Source organism: Scyliorhinus torazame, chromosome 4 (genome assembly GCF_047496885.1).
Source record: "Scyliorhinus torazame isolate Kashiwa2021f chromosome 4, sScyTor2.1, whole genome shotgun sequence".
NCBI lineage: Eukaryota > Metazoa > Chordata > Chondrichthyes > Carcharhiniformes > Scyliorhinidae > Scyliorhinus > Scyliorhinus torazame.
Genome location: NC_092710.1, coordinates 215,110,724 through 215,132,833, shown reverse-complemented (window position 1 = coordinate 215,132,833; position 22,110 = coordinate 215,110,724). Strand labels below are relative to the sequence as shown.

At 45.0% G+C, this 22,110-nt stretch overlaps 1 protein-coding gene across 4 annotated transcripts in view; it reads left to right on the top strand.

The window, feature by feature from the left end:
• The window catches only part of LOC140410748 (uncharacterized), a 49,111-nt gene extending 27,193 nt beyond the window's left edge, over positions 1–21,918 (top strand). For all 4 annotated transcript variants that reach the window (XM_072499273.1, XM_072499274.1, XM_072499276.1 and 1 more), the window contains 4 exons: positions 7,098–7,260; positions 10,211–10,369; positions 12,533–12,700; positions 21,641–21,918. In XM_072499273.1, the coding sequence (XP_072355374.1) occupies positions 7,098–7,260; positions 10,211–10,369; positions 12,533–12,700; positions 21,641–21,841 (691 nt within the window). In that variant the 3' untranslated portion in view covers positions 21,842–21,918. The remainder of the gene's footprint in view (positions 1–7,097; positions 7,261–10,210; positions 10,370–12,532; positions 12,701–21,640) is intronic.
• The last annotated feature ends 192 nt before the right edge of the window (positions 21,919–22,110 follow it).

Sequence of the window (22,110 nt, the reverse complement as noted above, 5' to 3'; positions counted from 1 at the left end):
TGAGCTTGCTTCTGTATGCTCATGTAATGTCCCAATATCTTGTACATTCCTGGTGACGGGTATTAAGGCCTCTACACAAAGAGAAAGGAAACTATGTTCTGGAGACTCATGCCTTGTTTAAATTTTCATTTTCATCAACTGGGTGGTGAAAATCCATAATCTAGAGTGAAACGGGCAGATTCTATCAAGCATGTGTGATCTTTCTATCAGACTACCCGCCAGATGATGAAAATGTAAACCTTCTCAGATATTAAGGACACTGAGTGCCCCCCCCCCCCCCCCCCCCCCCGGGCCAAGCTGCTGCTGCTGCTGAATAGTTGAACCTATTTGTTAATCATTAATTGGGGGGTGTTTTCAGCTGCAAAACCTACATTTTTGAGTAAGGTTTTGGTCATCTGTCCTAATATCATCTTGAGTGGCTCAGTGTTAAATTTTGTTTGATAATGCTCCTAAACTGCTGTTGCTTAACTGAAAACCAATATAGCTCAGTGAGCTCAAGCCTGTTTCGCTCAATTGGCTAGACAGCTGGTTTGTGATGCAGAGCGAGACCAGCAGCACAGGTCCAATTCCTGAACTGGCTGAGGTTATTCATGAATGCCCCGCCTTTCAACCTTGTCTCTCATCTGAGGTGATCCTCAGGTTAAATCACCACCAGTCAGCTCACCGCCTCAAAGTGGAAAGCAGTCTCTGGTCTATGGTCATTTGGGACGATGGCAACTTTATCTTTACCCTCATGGGATTCCAGGCTATATATGTGAAACACATTTCTGTTGGTAATTAGATTCTATTCAGATGAAAAATGGCTGATAGGATATGTGAAATAAATTTAATTTGCGGTGCAAAAGTAAACTTAAAAGAAAACAGAACTATGTGGAATTAAGAAAGTAGGAATGAGGAAATTATATTAATCATACCTATTCAGTGAAGATGCATATCAACTAAAATTCACAAAGGCACTAATTCATATCTGCACAGATGACATAATTTGGCATGCCAATTTTATTTTATTTTTAAAAATAAATTTAGAGTACCCAATTCTTTTTTCCATTAAGGGGCGATTTAGCGTGGCCAATTGACCTACCCTGCACATCTTTTTGGGTTGTGGGGTTGAGACTCACGCAGACATGGGGAGAATGTGCAAACTCCACATGGACATTGACCCTGCATGCCAATTGTAATAGGGAAGTATTTGTGATGGCTTTGAGATCTGAAGGATTTAAAAACTTTGAATTAGATCTTTCAATATTCAAAGGAGCAAATACTAAATATCAGGTAGGAAATGCCAACCAGTGTATGAAGAGAAAAAGGCACTTGGTGCCAGAACCTTCTTGGCAAGTTAATAAATTGTAAGAAGCTGATGTGTAGCATTTTCCTATTGGTAATTAGATTCCATTCAGATGAAAAATATTATTGTAATAACATTCAAATGTATTATTACACAAAAAAATAGTTTATGGATTCACAGTGGGTCTGGATTAAATGAAGCATTTTTCCTTGTAGGGACATGTTACATGCATGCAAATTGAAATGTCACAATCTATAAATCAAACTTCCCAGGGCATTAATGTATTACTGAATTATTTACAGTCAATGTAGCTAACAGAGAATATCACGTGAATGGTTTAAGATTTAACATCTTTCAGTGAGTGGGTGTTTGCTTTCACCAAGAAAAACAGTTCCATAGCACAGTATATTCTTCCTTGTTGCTCTCAATGTCATATAGATCGCTGCCCCATCTTTGATGTGCTTAACCTCCAAACATGAGTTATGTGCTCTAAATATGATATTAAGTTGTACTTGTTTTGTGTTCAAAGACATCAGTGCTTTCTAGTGTCTTACTTAGTGTGAGATCTTTATTCAACTGATGTAAAATGTTTGCTTATAGAGAGTCCCTCATGGCAGAGGTCACATGACTGTCGCAAGCCAGATAGGACATAAGGCATTTCAAAACCCAAACATCCCACTTTTCATAATGAACAATAAGACACAAATATCCCCCATTCCTAATAAACAAAAGACAAAAGTTCATGTGTAACTGTGAGTTACCCATGATATACCCACTCTTCTCATGCATTAACAACTGTTTATTCTACTGGTCCATAAGGCATAGGTGCAGAATTAGGCCATTCAGCCCATCGAGTCTGCTCCGCCATTCAATCATGGCTGATATGTTTCTCATCCCCATTCTCCTGCCTTCTCCCCATAACCCCTGATCCCCCTTTTTCAAGAACCTATCTATCTCTGTCTTGAAGACACTCAGTGACTTGGACCCCACAGCCTTCTGCGGTAATGAATTCTACAGATTCACCACCCTCTGGCTGAAGAAATTCCACCTCATCTCGGTTTTAAAGGATCGCCCCTTCATTCTGAGGCTGTGCCCTGGGGTTCTAGTTTCTCGTACTAGTGGAAACATCCTCACCATGTTCACTCTATCTAGGCCTCTTTGTATTCTGTAAGTCATTCTCTGAAGCTGTTCATCTGGGTGATGAGTGATGTTTCCGTGGCATTTATTGCCATGGTGTCTGTTTGTTGTCCATTGCTGTTGTTGGGTACCCTCTGGAATTGATGGTAGGTAAAGTTGATGAGATCCCTTCTCCATGAGCTGCCAACTGTGGTAAAGGATCAGCTTTGCTACTTGTTTGTATATGCCTGTGGCTACATTGGAATATTTAGTGTGCACTTTCACTGCATATGATCAACATGACAGTTTCACTATGCATTTTGCAAATTGCCAACTGGAGCCTGACTGACTCTCCAATGTCCACCTCTGGCAATAGTTTGGCTGTCTTGTCAAAATGAAATTTTTCTTTCTGCTGCTTCACCTTTATTTTTTCGCTCACACCTATTACTACTTCTAGATTCAGGAACTTTTATAGAACCATAGAATTTACATTGCAGAAGAAGGCCATTCGGCCCATCGAGTCTGCACTGGCCCTTGGAAAGAGCACCCTACCCAAGCCCACATCTCCACCCTATTCCCATAACCCAGTAACCCCACCCAACGTTACTGGACACTAAGGGCAATTTATCATGTCCAATCCACATAACCTGCACATCTTTGGACTGTGGGGGAAACGGGAGCACCCGGACGAAACCCACACAGACACGGGGAGAACCCGAGAATTGAACCTCCGACCTGGAGCTGTGAAGCAACTGTGATAACCACTGTGCTATTTGAACAGTAGTTTGTGTGCAATGTGACATTAGTCTTTTGACTGGACTACTTTCCATGTCCTCAGTCGGTGTGTTTCTCCACTCCAGGATTATATTGTATACATCTCTGCTAGGTTTGCTCGATTTTTAGATGATTCCTTTGGCGATTTTCACTGTTGCCTCAGCCTTTAGGGTGGAGATTGTTGAGTTTCCTCACCCGTTGTGAAGTGGCTGAATTCTTCACTCGTAAACTAAGGGCCATTGTCACTTATCATATTGTCTGGAAAGCCATAATGACTAAAGTCTGCTTTCATGCTAACTACTATTTCTCTTGTCGTTGTTGAAGTCAGCTGTTCTAATTGTCAATAGTCAGAACAGTCGTCTACATGACAAGATAATCAATTCCTGCAAGTGAAGAGGCCTAATCCCAGCTTCATCTATAGTCTGTCTGGGATGCCATGTGTTGTCAATTGCTCTCTAGCTTATTTAGCTTGGTACATGTTACAAGCAGCGCACTGACCAATGTGCTATGTAATTTCATTGCTCATGTTTGGCCAGTAGAATACTTTCTCTTTCCTTTCTCAGACTCAATTCCTCTGATGGCTAGTATTGGATGCACTTCAACATCTCTCCTCTCATCTCCTTAGGGATGATGACTTTATTTATTTTGTACAATATGCTATCTTGGGCTGTCAATTCACCTCCTGCCCGAATTACTCTTGTGACCACAGGTGTGACCTTGATGCTCTCAGGCCATCCTTTCATTTCTATTTCTTGTAGAACATGGAGAATTTCATCTTGTTGTGTAGCTCGCTTGATTTGAGCAAGGCACTAGTCTGCCAGATACAATGGCCAGGATCTCCCCCACCCCAGCAACGGACTTTCCGGCAATGGAGGAGTTCACCATTGGCCGCTGGTGGGATTTTCCAGTCCTACCAAAGTCAATGGCCATTTGCATTGTTTGCCAACCACGCTGCTGGGGAGTCCGCCATAGTCGTTCACATTCTGGTCCCACCAGGAAGGGCTGGGAAAACTGTTGAATTGATGACTTCCAGATCATGTCGCGCTGCAGCTTCACATTGAATCTGGAAGTCTTCACATTCTGTTGCAGCACCTTCAACTTGCTTCATGGGGAGCATTGCTTTTGACACCGATGTACATCTCTTTCCCTTGCTTATATGTCAAGTCCAGATTATGGGTGCGATCTTCCCAAAAGGGAACAAAGTTCCCTAGCGAGCGCGTTTAGCCGCATGTTTTCTGGCACTCACAGTGCCGAGAAACACGAGGCTATTCAACGCTATTCGTGTGGAATAATGTGACTAAACAGGAAACGCAGGGCTGAGGCCGCACATAGCCATAACTTTCAAAAGGGATTTGAAAAGGAAAATAAAGTGTGTGGTTATGGGGATAGAGCAGGGGAATAAGACTAATTGGATAGTTCTTTCAGAGAACCACCACATACCACCAAATGAAAAGTCCACCTGAAACCCAGCTGGCATGCAGCGATATAGCGAGAAGTTTTAACTGAGTCAGAGTAGAACTTCTGCTGGCATCTGGGAGGAGGTCCCGCCTCGACAGCTGCCAGCAAATCTAATTGGCCAGCAGCTCTAATTCCAGTAGCATCCGAATAGAGTAGTGGCCACTGCTGAGTACAGTATTCCCTCAGGAATAAGTGTCATAGATCCTGGTAAGTGCTGGGATTTTGGATGGGCCTGCCTCACAAACTCTGCCGAGGGGAGAGTGTGTTTTAGAGGGCGTGAGGAGGCTTATGGGGAGGGAAAATGATCTTGAGGAGGTTGTGTGAGTGTGGACTCCAGTGGCACAGGAACTCTGAAAGGAAGTTTCTCCCCCCCCACTTCCTGCCCGAGAACTACCTGCAAGGTGAAAGTCTCCGGGCTGCCCATCTTGCTTCTGCCATTCCCTGCCACATGCTTTATAGCAGCAGAGGCAGAATGAGGCTCTTATGTGACCATTAACTGGCGACTTAAGTGCCTCCACAGACCCACGGGCAGATGGGCTACCTGTTGCCTTATCCGCCTCCAGTAATATGTGAGACAGGTCGGGGGGTGCAGTAAAGCTGCCGGCAGGTCACGCATTTTATTTTACCAGTCCTCCCCTGCCTTCAAATATGCTGGTGGGGGCCATAAAATCCAGCCTTTGCTCCATCTGGTAGATTTTGCTACATGTATTAAACACTAGAATGTAGTGTGTTTTGCAGAGTGCCACAGTGGAGTCAGCGTAACATATTTAACTTAGACCAGCACCTTGGGTTGGTTTCAGCAGACACCACTGTTGGAGTCGATTCTGTTTTGTCAGCACTGGACCAGGTACTTTATGTTGTATCATTTTCACCATCCCATAGATTTTGAAATATTATACATGCTTATGATTTACAAAGAGAAAGAATCATGACCTACAAGTGCCCACTGGGATATGGGAAGAGAATGTTCTCTATTCACTGTGTTGGTTGTCATGATATGCGGACACACACATAATGATATGCAGACAAGCAGCTAATGGACACAGAGAACAGGACATGACCAATAAGCAGGCAGGACACTCAGGGGTGGGATCTGACTATAAAAGACACGAGGCACTCACACTCCGCCTCTTTCCACTGATGAACATCTAGAGAGTCAGTCAAGGGTGTTGTTACAATCTCACACCTCCACCACATGGCTAAGAGCTAGTCTGGTTCAGTCAGGCAGAGTAACCACATTTAAATTAGCAGAGAGTGGAACTCACAGAGAACTGTGCTAACTGTGCTATTAGTTCAATAAATCTGATGGAACTAACCTCAAGGTCTGGGGTCTCTGATCTAAGCTGCATCCAGTTGCAGCCAGTGTTAGACCAGTGTACCTAACACGACATTGGTTATGTCACATTGTTCTGTCAAGTTTGAAACAAATAAAATAAAAATGTTGAATGGAGAGAGATGCAGGAAAACAAAGCTATTGAACATTGTTGCTTGTTTGGGCATGTCATCTACCTCATCAGATGTAAAGGAGGAAGAAGAGCTTTGTTGGATACAGACACAAAAGCTTTCTTAAGTACAGGATGTTCAGAAAAAAACTTTTTAAAAAATCAATAGCTGGACCTCTGCCTCCTCTGCTGCGATGACAGGCAAATAACCCATTCCAGAATATCTGGCAGAAACTCTTTGGTTGCAGGGAGGTCTGTGATACGACTCTGGCAGGCACAGGAAAGACAACTGTCTCAGTGTAGTGTTCCCTCGATAAAGAACTGAGGAGGGGGAAGAATCAAACCTGGTGCCATATACAGTGCGCTCTCTTAATAATTTTTGCTTCGATCATTTCTGTTCCAGTAATGAGCATTTTGAGCTTTCTGGGTGAAATTGTTGTGTCCGCTGAACTGTAGGATATTTGGAAATTAAAGTGAGATAGCCCGTGATCATTTCAATTAAAAGCCTGATCTGACTTCTACCCATTAACCATCCTAGGTATAAACCCACATTCTAATGATGAAAAAAATGCTGTTGCTATCTCATTTAATAATTCCGATGAAAGGGCAGCACGGTGACGTAGTGGTTAGCATTGCTGTCTCACGGGTCCGAGGTTCGATCCCGGTTCTGGGTCACTGTCTGTGCGGAGTTTGCACATTCTCCCTGTGCTTGCGTAGGTTTTGCCCCATAACCCAAAAGATGTGCATGGTAGGTGGATTGGCCACGCTAAATTGCCCCTTCATTGGAAAAAATTAATTGGGTAGTCTTAATTTATTTAAAACAAATAATAATTCAGATGAAGATGGTTTAATGATTATGTAGAATTGTGACCTGAGAGAAATAAGAGAAGGCCTTTAAGGAGCCCTGCTGCACCAACCTAAACTTGGTATTAATGACTACACTTGTCAGAACATTTTTGATTATATGTCACATGATCAGTGCAATATAAGATATTGTACGGTTCTTTCCTCCCCCCTCCCAGAGATGAGATCCGTCAGCTTCACCAACAACTTCGGGAGAAAGAGGTGATGAGAGAGCAGGACCGCTTCCTCAGAAGCAAAATGGCAGATGACTGTGCTGCTATAAACAAGGAGAATGTTGTGTTACATTCGCAGACCCTTGAGCTTAACAAGCAATTAGAAAGGGTATGTGGAATTTCACTTTGTGCAATAATTCAGTGTTTGAAACTAGAAGTTGAAGTTTTAGGCCCTGATAATGTTCCCAAAAGTGTTGAGGAAGAACAGGGCAGCTGCCTGGAGACAGCCTCCCAGTGATTGGGGCTAGTGCACCAGTCAGGCTTCGAGGCCCTCCCGTCTGCATGGCTTCGACTGCAGCAACATGTCGCACAGCCTCCTACCCCACAATTGGTGACATGGCTGCTGAGGAAATTATTTTACTTTAACGTTTTAAAAGATTGGAGAGAGGATGCCTCCATCCTGAGACACCCTCCCTCTCACTTCCCTGGAAAGGTAACCTGCTGCTTCTCCAGCACTGGAGAGACTCCTGTTGGCCCTCCAGCTTAGAGGATCCACCCTCTGTCTAATAATTGGCCAGTTTGGAGCAAATTAATATAGGAAGAAACTTGATGCTCTTACAAGTACTGCAAAAGAAAGAAATGCCCTTTAATGTTTTGTGAAACCCCTAAGACCAAGGCATCATTAGGTGCATTCACAATGGTATTCAGCCAAACCTAGAGAAGTTGGGGTAAACATTTTGGTGCAGTGTGATTACAGCTTTGCACCATGATAAATATTGATTTCTTCCAAATGTGAATTTGAGGCACCAAATGAAACATATTGGGCTGGATTTTCCTCCTGGCAATAGGAACCCAGCATCCCGTGAACCTCCATATCCTAACTGCACACCGCAAGGAAGTTCCCCCGAGGCTATTTTTCAGTGGAAGGCCAATTAATGGTCAGAGGAGTGCTCACCATCCAACTAAGGATGACAGCTGGGGTAGGCTGAAGGGTCCCCAGCAATGACATATCAGCAGACTCACCATCAGAGGTGGGAGCTGCTAGCATAGGTAGGATAGAGAGCGGGAAATCGATCTTGAGGCGCCCTCTGATCACTCCTTTAAAATATAAAATTAGAAAGAGGCCACGGTTACCAGGTCATCCACATTGAGGGGGAACCATTCCACAGGGAAGCCTGCGGCCACAGATATGGCCATTGTGGTATGCTGGCAGCAGTCGGGTTGGTTAGAAAGCCTACTGGAGCATTAGCCCCCTTGGTATACTGCCAGGAGGCCAGCTCCTCTCGCTGGTTGTACTTCAGCCACTGCAGGAGGCCATTCTGCTGGCTCGGAAATTCAAATTGGTGCAGTAGAGGGAGCTTAATAGTGGTGCAACTGTGCTGGCAAACCAAAAAATCTGGCCCATTGCTAGCAGCATCCTACCCCAATCCAAAATATGGATTTTTATTTAAATTCTTCTGCCTTCTCTTCTGGAAATAATGATTCATACTACTAATAATAATCTTCATTAGTGTCACAAGTAGGCTTACACTAACACCTCAATGAAGTCACTGTGAAAATCTCCTAGTCGCATCACTAGGGCACCTGTTCGGGTACACTGAGGGAGAATTCAGAATGTACAATTAACCTAACAGCACGTTTTTTGGGATTTGTGGGAGGAAACCAGAGCACCTGAAGGAAACCCACGCAGACACGGGGAGAACGTGCAGACTCCACACAGGCAGTCACCCAAGCCGGAATGGAACCCGGGTCCCTGGCACTGTGAAGCAACTGTGATACCATGCTGTCCAACAATGGAGCTCCATGAATGCCATTAATTTCTAGTTCTTTGCTCAAGTATAAGTGTATGTGTGAGTAAACTATTGTCACAATCAGCTGAGGAGGGGTGAAAGGCTCCCCTCTTTTTCTGTTCCTCGTTTGGCCAAAACATGTGTTTTGTTCAAATTGATGTACTTGCCAATTCAGCGTGTGTTTAACTGTTTAAGTATTGTGATCATAAGAGACAACGGACAGGTTTTCTTGAGTTTTAACAAAGGTAAGTCTATCTCAATGGACTTGTAGTGTGGATGGTACAGTGATGCAAATTTTATAGGAATGGGTTGACCTTTTTTTGATCAATTTGGTAGTACATTCAAAAATGATACTATTTTATAGCAATACATCATGCCAAATCCGAATCATATCCTGTATTTGACACATACACTTTCTACCATGGTGACAACTGACATTCTACCATGATGACAACTTCTGTCTGAAAGAGAGAACCTGGGTGGCATAGTGACACAGTGGTTAGCACTACTGCATATGGCGCTGAGGACCCAGGTTCAATCTCGGCCCCGGGTCACTCTGTGTGGAGTTTACACATTTTCCCCGTGTTTGCATGGGTTTCACCCCGAAAACCCAAAAATGTGTAGGTTAGGTGTATTGGTCACACTAAATTGCCCATTAATTGTAAAAAAAATAATTGGGTACTCTGAATTTTTTTTAAAAAGAGAGAACCTGGGAATTTTATTTACCACCTGTGGTATTGAGGGAGTTTCAAATTATTGTTCTTCCCATCGCCCCTCTCGCACCAATTATCTATTCACCCTGTGCATGCTGACCTACAGTGACTCCAATTAAATGAAAGCTTGATTTTAAAATTCACAAACCACTTCATAGCCTCCCTCCCTCCTCCCCCACCCCCCCTCCGCCCCCAGCCTATGTAACATCCTCCAGCCCTACAACTCTGAGATACCTACACTGTCCTAATTCCGGCTTTTTAAGCAGATTATAATTGCTCCACCATGGTGGCTGTACCTTCAGCTGCCTGGACCCTAAACTCTGCAATTCCCTGCCCATACCCCTCCAGCTGTCTACCTTGCTTTCTTCCTTTATGACGCTCTTTAAAACCCTATCTCTTTGTTCAAGCTTTTGATCATCTGCCCTAAAACCACTTTAATGTGGTCTGGTGTCAGATTTTGCTTTATAATGCCTCTATGACGTGCCTTGGGATATTTATAAATACAGACCTCTTCCTGTATTGCAAATGTTGAGAAATAATAACATACTTCTGATTCTCCTTTTTCTGGTATTTTTGGTGCTACTTGTAAATGCCATTCCTGGGCGATGTGTTGTAGGAGAGGATGCTGAAAGAAGAGACAAATTTTTGTCGAACTTCCAGTGTAGTTCAACTGATCACTGTAAAAGGCCGAGAAGAACAACTGCGGTATGAGGTTAAAAGGCACAAGGAACTCCTGGAAACTGAGAAAAGAAAATTTAAACAACTGATGGAAAAGGTAGTTGGAGTTAATGGGAAAATAAAGCATGCAAAATAGTAACTTGTTCTGCTGGTCACATTCCTTTAAGGACCAATAAACTTACTGGAAGCAGTATATTGCAGCTTAATATTTGCTAAGATGCCCTCGCTTTCAATTTTTTTTTCTCCTCTGGTTCCTTTTTCTTGATTTCTCCATTTAATGCTCTATTCCTCAGAGAGGGTATTTCTCATGAATCTCAATGTGTAACTGGCTAGTTGGTGTACCTGGGCTCCCCAAAGTCACCAATGTCTCCAAATGTTATCTTTTTCCCTGTGATGAGATGCCACATGGCACCTCACCATGTTTACTTAGCTGACATCAATAACTAAGTAGCATAGATTTCCAGGTACAGTGCCAGAGGGAGTTGCATTATGCATGCCAGATTGGTTGGAGGTAAACTACATTCAGAATGCCATGGTTCACCTCATTAACATTAGATTACAAGCAAAACTACAAGTTAAACCTGTTGCATTTTTGACTTCAACAACTTGAACGCATAGAGTGCAAAGAGCATCCAATAAATTTCAGGTGTTCTTCAACTGACAGCAGTCTTAGTAACCTTTTTTAAAATTGTGAGGAGAATGGTTATAAAACTCCAGAGATCTCAATGACACCCGAAGAAGGTGACTTTGTGTCATATTGTGCATAAATCTACACCAGAGCAGAGCATTACCTAACATCAATGTGGGAATTGCATATGATTGCACGGGGCAGGACTATATAAATGAACATCAGAGGGTTTACAACACCAGGTTAAAGCCCAACAGGTTTGTTTCGATGTCACTAGCTTTCGGAGCGCTGCTCCTTCCTCAGGTGAATGAAGAGGTCTGTTCCAGAAACACATATATAGACAAATTCAAAGATGCCAAACAATGCTAGGAATGCGAGCATTAGCAGGTGATTAAATCTTTACAGATCCAGAGATGGGGTAACCCCAGGTTAAAGAGGTGTGAATTGTATCAAGCCAGGACAGTTGGTAGGATTTCGCAGGCCAGATGGTGGGGGATGAATGTAATGTGACATGAATCCCAGGTCCCGGTTGAGGCCACACTCATGTGTGCGGATCTTGGCTATAAGTTTCTGCTCGGCGATTCTGCGTTGTCGTGGTACATTGGCGAGACCATGCAGACGCTGCGACAACGAATGAACGGACATCGCGCAACAATCACCAGGCAGGAATGTTCCCTTCCAGTCGGGGAACACTTCAGCAGTCAAGGGCATTCAGCCTCTGATCTCCGGGTAAGCGTTCTCCAAGGCGGCCTTCAGGACCCGCGACAACGCAGAATCGCCGAGCAGAAACTTATAGCCAAGTTCCGCACACATGAGTGTGGCCTCAACCGGGACCTGGGATTCATGTCACATTACATTCATCCCCCACCATCTGGCCTGTGAAATCCTACCAACTGTCCTGGCTTGATACAATTCACACCTCTTTAACCTGGGGTTACCCCATCTCTGGATCTGTAAAGATTTAATCACCTGCTAATGCTCGCATTCCTAGTATTGTTTGGCATCTTGGAATTTGTCTATATATGTGTTTCTGGAACAGACCTCTTCATTCACCTGAGGAAGGAGCAGCGCTCCGAAAGCTAGTGACATTGAAACAAACCTGTTGGACTTTAACCTGGTGTTGTAAGACTTCGTACTGTGCTCACCCCAGTCCAACGCCGGCATCTCCACATCAGAGGGTTTATTAGAGGATCACAGACGTGACGCAAACTATCGGGAAATTTGAACAGACCAATGTTCCAAACCAAATACACATGAATATTTGAGAAAAAGGCTAGTTTTACTCCATAGTTATACCTAGAGGTTCCAGGAAATTCTGAGTCATACTAATGCTCAGTGTTGTTCTGATTATTCATCTGTTTCAAGATGCTGCAATTATTAATTCCACTCCAAAAATTGATTTAGAAACAGTAATCAAAAGTGAGGAAAACAGCTAACTTTTGCTTTTTAAGGTTGTGTTGAGATAATTAATGAGGAAGTCCTCAACCATTCTGTATCGCAAGTTAAATTGAAAAATGAATACCTGAATGGATGGCTTCATCATGTTGTGCATTTTGAGTAGCAGCAAGTTAGGTTGAGTAAAGCAGAACTTACGCAGCTAAATCTAATTATGTCTTAAACATTTTTCCCGAGATTCTGCTCCTTGAACAAGGGAAGACCTCTGTGGAACTGAATGAGGCCACTGTGCGTAGTCGTGTAGCTGAGACAGAAAACAGATTTGCAAGTGGCGAAGAAGAGAATCTCCAGCTGAAAAAGGACAAAGCACTACTGGTTGACCTTATTGCTGATTTACAGAATCAGGTAATTGATTCTTCAACTAATTATTCACTGTCTGCAGTTATTAAAAACCAAATCAGTCCTGGTTTACATTAAAGAAGCCAATCAGATTGCAAAATAATTTTATAATTTAAATAGCTACTCTCTGCTTTTGTTGCTGTCAACGGGGAAAGGATATCAAAATTAATCTTTAAATTATATGAAGTATGCACTTTCAGTCATAGATTGATTTCCAAAGAAATACAGAATACAAAGATGTCAATTGGCTATAGTACTTGTGCCAATGCCAGTTCTTCAACTGGAAATTATTTTGGGCGCGATCTACCAGCTGCGTCCTGCCAGGATTGGGGCAGGTCGTGGCCGGTAGGCCCCGGCAGAGGCCATCCCGGGATTCCTGACAGCCGTTACACCTCGTGGAATCGAATGAGATCTCACGAGACGTTGCGATCTGGGTCACAATGGGTGGGGCTCAGTCCAGCATGGTTAAGTCAATTTAAGGACCCACTTAGCCGTGCTGACGCTCGATGGAACAGCCACCCAGCATCTATTGGGCTCACCGAGGAGGCCCCCACTGCACTCCTGTATGCTTCACCCGATGCCTGTGTCTATCTATTTACATTGTGTATTTTATGTTTGCCCAATTATGTATTTTCTTTTCATGTACGGAATGATCTGTCTGAGCTGCACGCAGAACAGTACTTTTCACTGTACCTCGGTACACGTGACAATAAACCAATCCAATCCCAGCCAAATACCGATTAGTACTGGACCGCACAAACTGGGACCACGTGTACGGGCACTTGGGGGACTTTCATCGGCAATCGGAGACCCCTGGTGGTTGGCCACTTGCCAGGTAGGCACCCTGGCACCACTGGTGCCAGCCAGCACCTTTGCACTGCCATCTGGGCATCCTGGCAGTGCCATCTAGTTGCCAGCCTGGCACTGCCAGGGGTACTTCCAGAGTGCCAAGTTGGCATTTTGCTCACTCCGGGATCAAGCCCGGGGGTGACCTGCCCATGTGAGGTAGGGTGCGGGCGGGCTTCAGACCAACAGGGGTCGCGTTGGGGGGGGGGGATCAAGAGATCAGGGCACTGTTTAAAAATGGCGTCCCAATCTCTTTCTGCACTGGGGAGCTCTGATTGTCATAGCACCTCGTTGCAGGAAATTACGCTGGGTGCAGCCTCAAGGAGGGGTCGGGGATAATCCCCGCTGGGGCCTGAAATGGCAACAGAGTGCTATTAGATACCGGAGTGGTTCCCAGCCCTTAATCCCGCCCAGAACGGACTCTGATTTTTTTCAGTTAGATGGTGTCCCTTCTATATTTGCTCTTTCTCTGTAATTTTTGACATTATTCCTATCCAACTACTTATCTGATTTCATCTTGAATTTTATTAAAACTTTTGCTTCAGTTGTCACTTATTATTAATTTCCATGTTCTAACAACACGTCAAATTTCTTTAACTAAACATCCTCCTTACTTTTCCGTTGTCATGGAGGCTTTAAAAGGTGTTTCATCAAGTTATCCATGAACAATGTGTGTGTGTGTTCTTACCCAAGGAGTGAGGAATTCAATATAAAATAACCAGCAACAAAGCCTTATTACTTAAAAATGAAACAGTTACTTTATTTCACTCTATTGCTCTGGAAGTTACTTCAGAAAATATAAAATTACAAACACACACAAAGTTCAGTTACAAATGATGACAAAATGGCACTTCAAAAAATTGGACCAGTTACATCCATATTCAGTGCAGGTGTGATATTTTTGAAGTTGAGATTTTTCATTTGTCTGAAGTGAAGTCTTGAAGTTGTAGGATTGTCTCTGCACCTGCGATGGATTCCACTATTGAATTGCCAGAGTTAGCTTAGTAAATGGAATCAGGTAGATGAGGGGCGGAGGTGGAGGAGGAGAGTGGGGGAGTGGGGGGGAGAAAGAGAGAGGAATTGCCCTTTTTTTAACCTGGTTGATTACCGAACTTCAGTGGCTGTACTTGTTGGTCCTTCATTTCCGGTGCTGAAGCTCCTGTCTGCTTCTGTAAATTCGCTCAGCTTCCTGCCCTCTTTAATGCTTTTTGCAGGATGTTTACTGTTATTGTGACCTGTGCAAAATGTCAAGTCATCTTCCAAATAAGGCATCAACACTTCAAACGGCCCTTCTCCCACCTGTGGCTTGTGTCTTGCATTCCTACTCGACACATCAACAAAACTTCATATCCCCTGGACAAGAGCATAGTGAACCATAATTAAATTAAGGATTGCCTTTTGTGCGCTTGGAAGAGGAAGGCAATTCTGAAGTCCACAATTCTGTCTGGAAACGAAGGGCCATTTTGAGAATAGTCCTCAAAGACAGTCCAAGGTTTTTTGTTAATATGACCTTCAGAACAGTATTTTTCTGAACATTTGTCATATCATAACTGCACACCATAACATTATTGATAATCCTTAGTCTCTGCCCTCCTGTTACATATTTCTGAAAGCCTTTCATGATTTGAAAGTCATAGAATCATAGGGTAGAGGGCCAGTGCAGAATCGATGGGCCAAATGGCCACCTTCTGCACTGTAAATTCTATGATTCTATAGAATGCCGCCATTGTCGCACAGCTTCCACAATGGCTTGGGCATCCTTTTCGACAGATGAGTGCCGAATTTTGGAGGCATCGAGGGTGCGGGAAAAGAAAGCCACGGGTCTGCCCGCCTGGCTGAGGGTGGCGGCCAGAGCTACGTCCGATGCATCGCTCTCCACCTTAAAGGGGAGGGTCTCATCGACTGCGTGCATCGTGGCCTTGGCGATGTCTGCCTTGATGTGGTTGAAGGCCTGGCGGGCCTCAGCCATCAGAGGAAAAACTGTGGACTTGATGAGTGGGCGGGCCTTGTCCGCATAATTAGGAACCCACTGGGCGTAATATGAGAAAAACCCCAAGCATCGTTTCAGGGCCTTGGGGCAGTGGGAGAGAGGGAGTTCCAGGAGGGGGCGCATGCGGTCGGGGTCGGGCCATTTTCCACTACGTAGCCAAGGATGGCTAAGTGGTTGGTGCGGAATACGCATTTCTCCTTATTGTAGGTGAGGTTAAGGAGTTTGGCGGTATGGACGAATTTTTGAAGGTTTCCATCGTGGTCCTGCTGATCATGGCTGCACATGGTGACGTTATCTAGGTACGGGAAGGTGGCCCGCAGCACGTACTCGTCAACCATTCGGTCCATCTCTCGCTGGAAGACCGAGACCCCATTGGTGACGCAGAAGGGAACTATAAGGAAATGATAGAAGCGGCCATCTGCTTAGATCGCAGTGTATTGGTGGTCCTCCAGGCGGATGGGGAGCTGGTGGTAGGCGGACTTCAAGTCAACTGTGGAGAAGACTCGCTACTGCGCAATCTGATTGACCATGTCAGATATGCGTGTGAGGGGGTACGCGTCGAGCTGCATGTACCGGTTGATGATCTGACTGTAGTCAATGACCATCCTGTGCTTCTCCCCAGTCTTCACTACCACCACTTGAGCTCTCCAGGGGCTGTTACTGACCTCAATGATCCTGTCCTGTGCACTGTACCGTCTGCTCCTAGTGGTGACGGGCTTACAGTCCGGGGTGAGGTTTGCAAAACGTGAAGGTGAATCGACCTTAAGGGGCGTGAGGCTGCAGACGGTGAGGGGAGGCAGGGGTCCGCCGAATTTCAAAGTAAGGCTTTGGAGGTGGCATTGAAAATCAAGACCTAGTAACAGGGCAGCGCAGAGATGGGGGAGGACGTAGAGCCTGAAGTTGCTGTACTCTACGCCCTGAATGGTGAGGGTTGCAACACAATACCCCCGGATTTGCATGGAATGGGATCCGGAGGCCAGGGAGATTTTCTGGGTGACGGGGCGTACTGGGAGGGAGCAGCGCCTTACCGTAGCAGGGTGGATGAAACTCTCTGTGCTCCCGGAGTCAAAGAGGCAGGTTGTCTCGTGCCCGTTGATCTTTACCGTCGTCATAGCGGTCGCGATTTGCGGGGCCGAGACTGATCAAGGGTGATGGAGGCGAGCTGCGGAAGTTGTTGGGAGGACCGGGGCTGATCGGTGGTAGCGGCGCCATCGGCGGTCCACGAACGGCCAGGTGAACAGGGGTCCTGAACGCGGTCCAAGATGGCGCTGAAGATGGCGGCACCCACGGGGCGCACATGGCAGATGGCATCAAAGATGGCGGCGCCCACGGGCCACACGTCTCTTCTTCTCGCACCCGTTGCAGGTTGCGCTCCGCACCGGGCAGCGCTGCCTGGGATGTTTGTTCTGGCCACAAAAATAACATTTGGGCCCTCTGGAGTTGGCTGGCTGCCGTGCAGCGCACGCTTGCGGTGTACTCAAGTCGGCAGCTGGTGGGCCCATGATGCCCACGAGAGTGCCGCGCGGTCGGGGTGTAGGCCTACAGATTACGGGAGGCCATTTCTAGGGAATTAGCAAGCTGCACAGTCTCTGCAAGATCGTGCGTACCCACTTCCAAAAGCCGCTGGCGAACGTAAGTAGACTTAATGCCCGTGACATAAGCGTCTCTGATTAGTAGTTCGGTGTGTTGTACTGCCAAAACTGCCTGGCAGTCACAGTTCCTACCGAGAATCCGTGGAGCACGCAAGAAATCATCCAGAGTCTCCCCTTGGAGTTGCCGTCTCGCCGCCAGGAGGCGCCTGGCGTACACTTGATTCACAGACTTGATGTACTGTCCCTTTATTAGCGTCATCGCTTCTGTGTAGGTGGGTGCGTCCAGGATGAGGGGAAAAACTTGAGGGCTCACCCGTGAGTAGAGGACCTGGAGTTTCTGTGGGTCCGAGAGTTCTTCAGTGGCTGCTCTGAGGTAGCCTTCAAAGCAGGCTAGCCAGTGTTCGAAGGTGGATGTGGCGTCGGCTGCGCGAGGGCTCAGCTCCAGGCAATCAGGCTTGATTAAGATGTTCATCTTTTAAAATCTTGTGCAATAATTTGATGTACCGTCAATTACCACGAGACGAGAATGGCGAAACAATCGAGGCTTTATTGTACAAGATGTTGTGCCTCCTGCAGCTGGAACCAGAATGGGAGCAGCGCAGGAGAACATACACTTTTATACGTCGCCTGCTGGGAGGAGCCAGCAGGCTGGGATTTACTGTGGTACCTGTAATACAGTGGCAGTACCGTAATACGCATAGTGTGTTACCAGTGGTGTTTACCACAGAAGTCAAAGAGGCAATAGACAGGGGAGGGATTTCCCACATTGACAATTTCATTTGTTGTATCTCCACTCTGCCAACTGATTCTAGACCCTTGGAATACCTTTTGTTCAAGGGCCCACCTGAGTTCCAGGCTGGAGTCATGGTATGGAAGAAGCTGGAAATTGTTTTTATTATTGTTAGTATTTTTTCTAGTTGCCTCTTTGTGCAGATGGAGAGGTAATAATTTTTTCTGACGAGGCTGTCAGCAGTTCCCCAAGAAACCAGTTGGCAGTGCCAGCGTGCCAGTAGCACAGCCAGGCTGGCAGTGCTAGGATGCCCGGATGCCTTTTGTCACTGCCAGGAATCAGGCCGGGGGACCGCTGCCATGTAAAGGGAGGGAGTGAAGGGGATCAAAAATGGTGGGGTTAGGGCTGAAAGGAGGGGAGGGAAGATAGGGGCAGCCAGACAAAATGGCACCCGATCTATGAGGGGCCTTTTGGCTCGCCAGCAGGAAATCCTTCAAAAGTGCAGCTTCAGTGGAGAGAATCTTCCCAAGGCCAAAATACAAAAGGTAATGCGCCGTTGAAGAGCGAGATGTTTAGAGCTGAGAAACACTCCGCTAAATGTGCCATTCAGTGGACTTAACTCAAGTCTGCTGAATCGCGGCCATCATTTCTAAATATTTTGGAATCAATTATTTCCAAAACTGTGATACACAAGCTTTTTTGATAAGTAATCAAAGCTGATAATATTTAAAATTCCTGTAATGTTTAATGCAATATGCCTCCAAAGAACAGACTTCAGGTGGCAACAAGTAGGTCAAGAGCTCTTTTTTGCTTGATTAAGCAATTTATTTCACTTAGCATCAATTATAAAAAAGGTATCTTAAGTGAAAGATCAATGACAATTGAACCAGCATTAGACATAAACAGAGAAGCCTATATTATTTCCCCATTATGATTTGAAAGCTTCAAAGTGCCTGAAAGAACAGAGTAGATTAGGAAATTATTTTTTTTGTCTGTAATAAATACAGTATGAATGCCACTTTCTACCGTCACCACTATAGCAGATACCTATGCAGCTATTAACAAAGCATTTTTGGCACTTATTGAGCAGTGGATCGAAGCTGGAAAAAGAAACATTCCTGCATCCAACAGATATTTAAGTGAAGGCCATTAAAGTACTAGATGTATTTACCATGATGAGACAGCAACAGCAGCTAAGTGCAGATTGAACCTGTTTCACTTAAGGTTCTGTCTCTTCACAGGGGAGATTGAAAGTAAAGCTAAGAGAGCTTCCGATAATTTAGACTCCATAAATTTTCTTTCGTAAGATATATAAGGGATAGGGAAGTAAAATTCAATCCATCTTAGTTTATTTTTCCAGTGCAGAAAAAAAAATCATAGCATTCAATTCTCACCTGCCTCTGGTTCTTACCTAGCTATCGATTTAAACTTTGTGTCTGAACATGTGCATTCACCCTGGAAACCCCCATATTTCACGCCACAAAATACCAAAAACTAATTGCTAAACTGTTCCTGAATCTGAAAAAAAGGTTTCAGAAGTTACTTTGAGTTTTATGCACTTACACTCACAAGAGGTTGGCTTGACCAGGCAACTGCTGCAATCCATTTTGGTATGGCATAGGTACAAAATCTTCAGGGTCAACCTTGTTTCCTGTGATGGATTTCATAGTTTGTAACTCAGGTAGAAATAGCTTGATGCTTAGAAAATTGGAAGGTTCAGTAAGTGCTAAGTAACTAGAACTGTAGCATGATTGTTAGTTATTGAACTAGTATTCTCAGGAATCATAGAATTTACAGTGCAGAAGGAGGCCATTCAGTCCATCGAGTCTGCACCGGTCCTTGGAAAGAGCACCCTACCTTTTTTAAAAAACATATTTTATTACAAACATGTATCAAATCAGGTTACAGCAAGTAAACACCCGGGAAGCATACTTCCCAGCAATCAGCTATACAATTTGTAGAGATTTCCCCCCTTTTTCAACACCCTCTCCCCATTACCCCCCCCCCCCCAACCCCCTGTGACGAATAACTCTTCAAACACTCACAAACGTCCCCCACGTTTTCTCAACTCCCTGTTGAGCCCCTTAACTCATACTTTATCTTCTCTAACCGCAGGAAGTCGTATAGGTCACCCAACCATGCTGCTACCCCCGGTGGCGACGCGGAACGCCACTCCAGCACAATTCGCCACCGTGCAATCAGAGAGGCGAAGGCCACAACATCAGCCATCCTCCTCTCCATGAGCTCCGGCTTCTCTGAAACCCCAAATAACGCCACCAAAGGGTCCGGGTCCATCTCCTCCTCCACTATCCTGGCTAAGACCAGGAACACTCCTGCCCAGAATCTTCCCAATTTTCGCAACCCCAAAACATGATTCGCTGGCCCCCGCCCACACCTATCTCACTCATCTGTTACCCCCTGAAAGAACCCACTCATTCTCGCTCGAATCATATGCACCCTGTGCACTACCTTAAACTGTATCAGGCTCATCATTGCTCAAGAGAAGGTCCCGTTTACCCTTCGCAGTGCCTCACTCCATATTCCCCAATTGATCTCCATTCCCAACTCCGCTTCCCATTTCTCCTTGATCTTCGCCACAGGCTCACCTTCCTGCTTCCCCACACTTTTTATATCCCCAATTTTTCCCTCCCCTTCCACATCCGGAAGCAGCAGTCACTCCAGCAGGGTGTATCCCGGCAACCTAGGGAACCCCTTCCAAACCTTTCGTGCAAAGTTCCTACTCTGAAGATACCTGAACTTACTGCCCCTCAGCAGCTTACCCTCTCCCTTAGCCCTCCAGACTGGCGAACTCTTCCTCCAAATACAAATCCCTCACCTTGACCAGCCTCATTTCCCTCCACCTCCTACATACACGATCCCCCCCCTCCCCCGGCTCAAACCCATGATTCTCGCACAGCGGTGTTAGCATCGACCCCTTCCATCCTAAAATGCCTCCTCAGCTGATTCCATATCTTCACTGTGGACTGCATCACTGGGCTCCCTGAATACCTACTCAGAGCCATTGGCAATGCTGCCATCACCATAGCCCTCAAACTAGACCCTTTACAAGATTCCTACTCCATCCGAACCCACTCTACCCCTTCTCCTTCCCACCACCACCGCACCTTGTCCACATTCGGCGCCCAATAATAATGAAGCACGTTCGGCTACGCCAACCCCTCCCTGCTGCCTCTGCCTCTGTAGCAGGGTCCTCCCCACCCTCGGCACCTTGCCCGCCCATACAAAGTCAGAAATGATTGTGAAGAGCACCCTACCTAAGCCCAAGTTCTACCACAGCAGATGGGAAATGTAAATTCAATTAATTAGATAAAGCTGGAATAAAAAGCGAGTAGTGGTGATGATGAAACTACTAGAGTGTCATTAAACATCAATTTAGTTCAATTACTAACAATAGCAGGTGACTGGAATGGGGTGGGAATCCCGGAATCGGATCCTGCCCACGATTTTTACGCCCACCCGCCTCTGATCCAACATAGAAAAAGGCATGAAAATCTGGCCCTTGATTTATAGTGCTTGATCACTATTAAGGTTGACTATTAAGATTGGAGGGTAAGTTGAAAACCTACCCCATTAATCCAAAGTGTGGGTCTAATACATTTTATGCTTAATGACTTCTATTGTCGACTCGAGTTTACATGTTTAAAATTAACTCCGTCAAATTCTGTAGAGGAATTTTGTTCTTGATCAATTGCATTCATCAAAACTGAAATGTTACAGAATAAGCATTGAAAATTTACATGCTACAGATTTCAATTCTTTCAACACAGCTTTCAAATAAAGAGGAAGAGCTCTCCCAAATCTACTCGGAAATACAATTGTTTGATCAGGACATCACCACTCTGAAATCCCAGAATGCTCTGCAACAGTCCCTCCACTTTGAAAAATGGCAGGAACTCTCGGGAGTGTCTGGCTCTATGATGGAATTAACTGGGCCAATGAGGAGATGCATTAATACCAAGGCTGACTAAGAATTGGGTCAGTGTACAGTATGATTTACAGCAAGATATGGATGAAGTAAATAAACAAAAATCTTTGTATCTTGAAATATATTCATCAGAATTTTTCCTTTGAAAACTAACTTTATTTAGCAATTTATGCCAACCCTGCTTTTTTTGTTTATATAACACCAGTTTAGACAGTCAGAGACTTTTTCCCCGGGTGGAACACACCATTACAAGGGGACATAAATTTAAGGTGAAAGGTGGAAGATATAGGAGGGATATCAGAGGTAGGTTCT